Source organism: Atta colombica, unplaced genomic scaffold, assembly GCF_001594045.1.
Source record: "Atta colombica isolate Treedump-2 unplaced genomic scaffold, Acol1.0 scaffold13, whole genome shotgun sequence".
Classification (NCBI taxonomy): domain Eukaryota; kingdom Metazoa; phylum Arthropoda; class Insecta; order Hymenoptera; family Formicidae; genus Atta; species Atta colombica.
The window spans coordinates 79218-83097 of NW_017259217.1; the positions used below are offsets into that span (position 1 = coordinate 79218).

The 3880-nt window shown below is 35.3% G+C and overlaps 1 protein-coding gene across 2 annotated transcripts in view; it reads left to right on the forward strand.

Annotated features, from left to right (window-relative positions):
* The window catches only part of LOC108684242, a 14974-nt gene that overhangs the window by 10046 nt on the left and 1048 nt on the right, over positions 1-3880 (forward strand). For both annotated transcript variants that reach the window (XM_018188466.1, XM_018188465.1), the window contains 2 exons: positions 992-1249; positions 3180-3525. In XM_018188466.1, the coding sequence (XP_018043955.1) occupies positions 992-1249; positions 3180-3525 (604 nt within the window). The remainder of the gene's footprint in view (positions 1-991; positions 1250-3179; positions 3526-3880) is intronic.

Here is a 3880-nt window from a genome sequence, read left to right on the forward strand (position 1 = left end):
TATATATATATATATATATATTTCTATAGATTCTTACTTTGACAAATATGTATCTCGCGTTATCTGGGATACTATACGCGTGGATTGTCGGTGTAATAACCGGTTCAGTGGCTCCTTTGCCATTGTGTCTCTTTTTCTCTTTCCCGTAGTTTTCGAATGTGGCATTTAAATCGCCGACTTTACGCACCTTCGTGCTTTAGTCGCGTTGAGACAGCGATATCGATTGAGTACCAAAGTTCACGCTTACGTCCAACATAAAATATACTCCACAGAATATTCCGAATGAATGTGAAAATTTGACCTTGTTTGCTGCTCGTTGAATGTTTGTTCTTGTCTCTAACGTACGTTGCGTTGATTGTTGCTGATCATTGTAATTCGCGTGTGCGTTTCTCCGTTACTTTTTGAGTAACGTTCAGTAATAGTGAGAGAGGTCATCAAACCTTCGCTTGGTCATTTCCATACGTGATTGTTCACTCGTGAATACATAAATTGTTGTGATCTTCACTCTTAAATAATAATGTTACAGATAACAATAAAATAATTTTGTTTTGCCTCTAACAACGTTTGAAATAATAATAGTGAATTAATTCTGCTTTGTTTGAAACAATAATAGATTAATCATTAATGTAATCGATTGTATGTATATACAAAACGCACATAGTATATGAATAAAATAATAGCAATAAAAAAGATTGAACCCCTGCTGTGGTTATTGTTAAATACACGAGCACGAAGCAGATTGATATGTATATAATAATGAAAGTAAATTATCAAATGCATTCTCTCCCATTCGGATAAAACGATTAGCATAGCTTCGAACTGCGTTAACGTAGCGTGAATCATTGATGTGAATACGTAACGATCCACAGCATAGAAGAAAAATTTCGAATTCAAATGCGCGTTCAAGTACACATACAAATTGCATCACAATTGCATTGCATTTGCGTTCGTTCGATCGGCACTTATACCTTGATGACTCGATCTTTTACAGAGGCTGGCTCGTTTTGTGATCGACATGCGTTTCCTCGTTCTTGGTCTGACATTAATTGTAAGTCTGCTAGTCGTAAGAAGAGTTTCTGCCCATGGAAGATTGATAGAGCCACCTTCGAGGGCCTCCATGTGGAGGTACGGCTTCGATACACCTCACGATTATAACGATCACGAGTGCTATTGCGGCGGGTTTACCAGGCAGTGGCAACGAAATAAAGGAAAATGTGGCATTTGTGGCGATCCCTGGGATTCTCCAACGGTGAGTTCTGAAAAAGAAAACGCTGAATGTTAGACATCCAGTCAACACCAACTAAAAATATAAAATAATATCAATTAATGTTATACTTTCACGTTTAACAAAAAAATTTAATTGTTATGTAACCATGTATTATATTATATTTGTATTGTTGAGAATACGAAATTATAACATTGATGTTATATTACTTTTAGTTAGTGTTGACTAGAGAAACATAAAACATAAAATTTTCTTATATAAATTTGATTTCAAATCTCTTTAGATCACTCTGCAATTATAATTTGACATACATCAATATGAATTTTTTTATTGTCTAAAAACTAAGATTAGAATTGTAATCTGTTTAGTACATAAATATATACAGTATCAAGAAGTCTCATGTCTCATCATTGTGTTTCAAGATGAGCTGTTTGTCGAGTTTGTCACACGACACGGCCTGCATTGGCCTTGCCGAATAATGGGAATCTGAGAGAGATTTAATTGTAATGACAATGGAAAATCTGCGAAGGTATAAGTTATTCGCGATGATAATTCGCGAATATATTACAGCTACGCTATATGTATGATTACTTCCCGACATCTCTCTTACAACACTGACTACACACCATTACGCGCGATTCTTCGCTCTGTTGATTGTGGAGGTACCATACAATACCGTTGTAACACATTTCGTCGACACATTTCTGAAAATTATGCAGTATGAATGTGGAAGGTCTGTGCGTGTCGACTGATTCTTTTACCTAAATGTTAATGAATAAAATACGTCGAAATTTAAATAGTAAAAAAAAGTCATTTGGCTAAGAAAGCAACTATTAAGCTTGAGACAAATGTCAAGTCGATGAAACAAATAACATGATTAATACGAAATAATTATTCGATCGACTCGATAATTGTTACAGTCATAATTCTCAACGGGAAAATTCTCTTTCATCAGACATTTTCGTTTGGAAGAAAAAGTTTTGCTGCTATATGTAGTAGCTATGCTAACACATTTTCGACGCTATTTGTTAAACGCTTATTCGTTTCTTCCTTTCTATATCTTCCTAATGAAAGTGAGTGAAATGTATTGTTTGCTGCAAAGCGTAGTTTATTATTCTGAATTAAATGACGTGCAATGATTCGAGACACGAGAGAAAGAAGTAAATACTTTCCTCGATGTTTAATAACAGAACGGCTTCGCAACCGTGAATTATTGATCAATTATTGATACATTGTTTTCCTTAGAATCGTGTATTCAAGCAATGAAATCATAAAATGTATTTGAATAAGAAGCAAAATCTTTTAATTTTGCAATTCTAATTCATCCCAAATGTTTTTCATATCACATGAATTAATATTTTATACAGAATTTTGTCTCCAATTCTGTCGTGTATTACAGACCGTCGAAAGTGAGCTTCATTCAAATTAGGATGATAAACAAAACTCAATTTATTCCGAATGATTTAATTGTTGTGAATTAAATCATCGGATTACAGCATAAAAATTATAAATCTAGAATTTTGCTTTCACTCTGATTGTGCATAGCGTTGACTACTCGAAAGAACTCGAAAGAAGAAAAGGACGGCGGTTACTATTATAATCTCTCATAGCTTTCGTGATCTCGTGTCTCGTATTCCTATTAATCGACCGCATTTTCGTTGCGAGACTTTTTATGCGGGATGCTTGGCCTTGATACGTATATCTGATATCGTATGGACGAAAGTAGCTCGAAACGGAAGTGAAATCCGTTTTCTTCTTTCTCTTTCTTTTATCAACATTCGCATTTATTTTCTTCCTCGCTTCACTTACATGCAAACGGAGTTCTGAAAGAAAAATATCCTATACTAATGTAATATTAGTATATAAAAGATTAATATACATATAACGTATTAATTATGATAAAGAAAATGTGCAGTAAATATTCTAACTTATTCCATTTTATTTTATTTTTTAGCCACGTGTTCATGAAACGGGCGGCAAGTATGGGAACGGCGTGATCGTTCGGCGTTATCGGACCGGATCGGTTATACCAGTCCGTGTAGAGTTGACGGCGAACCATCATGGCTACTTCGAGTTCCGCACCTGCGCCATGACCTATCGTGATCAGGAGGTCACCCAGGAATGTCTGGACCAACACCTGCTGCATGCTGAGAATGGATCCACCCGTTATTACCCTGGTCCCGGCAACCGGGTCTTCGAGGGTTATTACAAATTACCGGAGGATCTGACCTGCGCTCAATGCGTCTTCCAGTGGCGATACATTGCCGGGAATAATTGGGGCGACTGTGGCAACGGCACAGGTATGTCGATTCTCTCTGATATTTGACCACGAAATGCATATGCAGCGTCATTATGAATGAAGATACATATTATGGATTACCGAAGCATGCAAGGTCGCTGTTATCAAATTAAGACATAGACTCCAAAAAAAATAAATATATTGTCTGCTAAATTTATAATGGGCCAAATGGCAACAGAGAATGAAAATAGGTCAGAGTTCACATATGAAAGACGATCTGGAATAAATATTTTGCCGCAAATAGTATTTTATCGCAAATAATCTAAAAATTTTTGTTCTACCTAAATTTTTGAATTCTACCTTATATTCTTGATTCATATTTTAATTATATATGTATATATATGTATATATATATA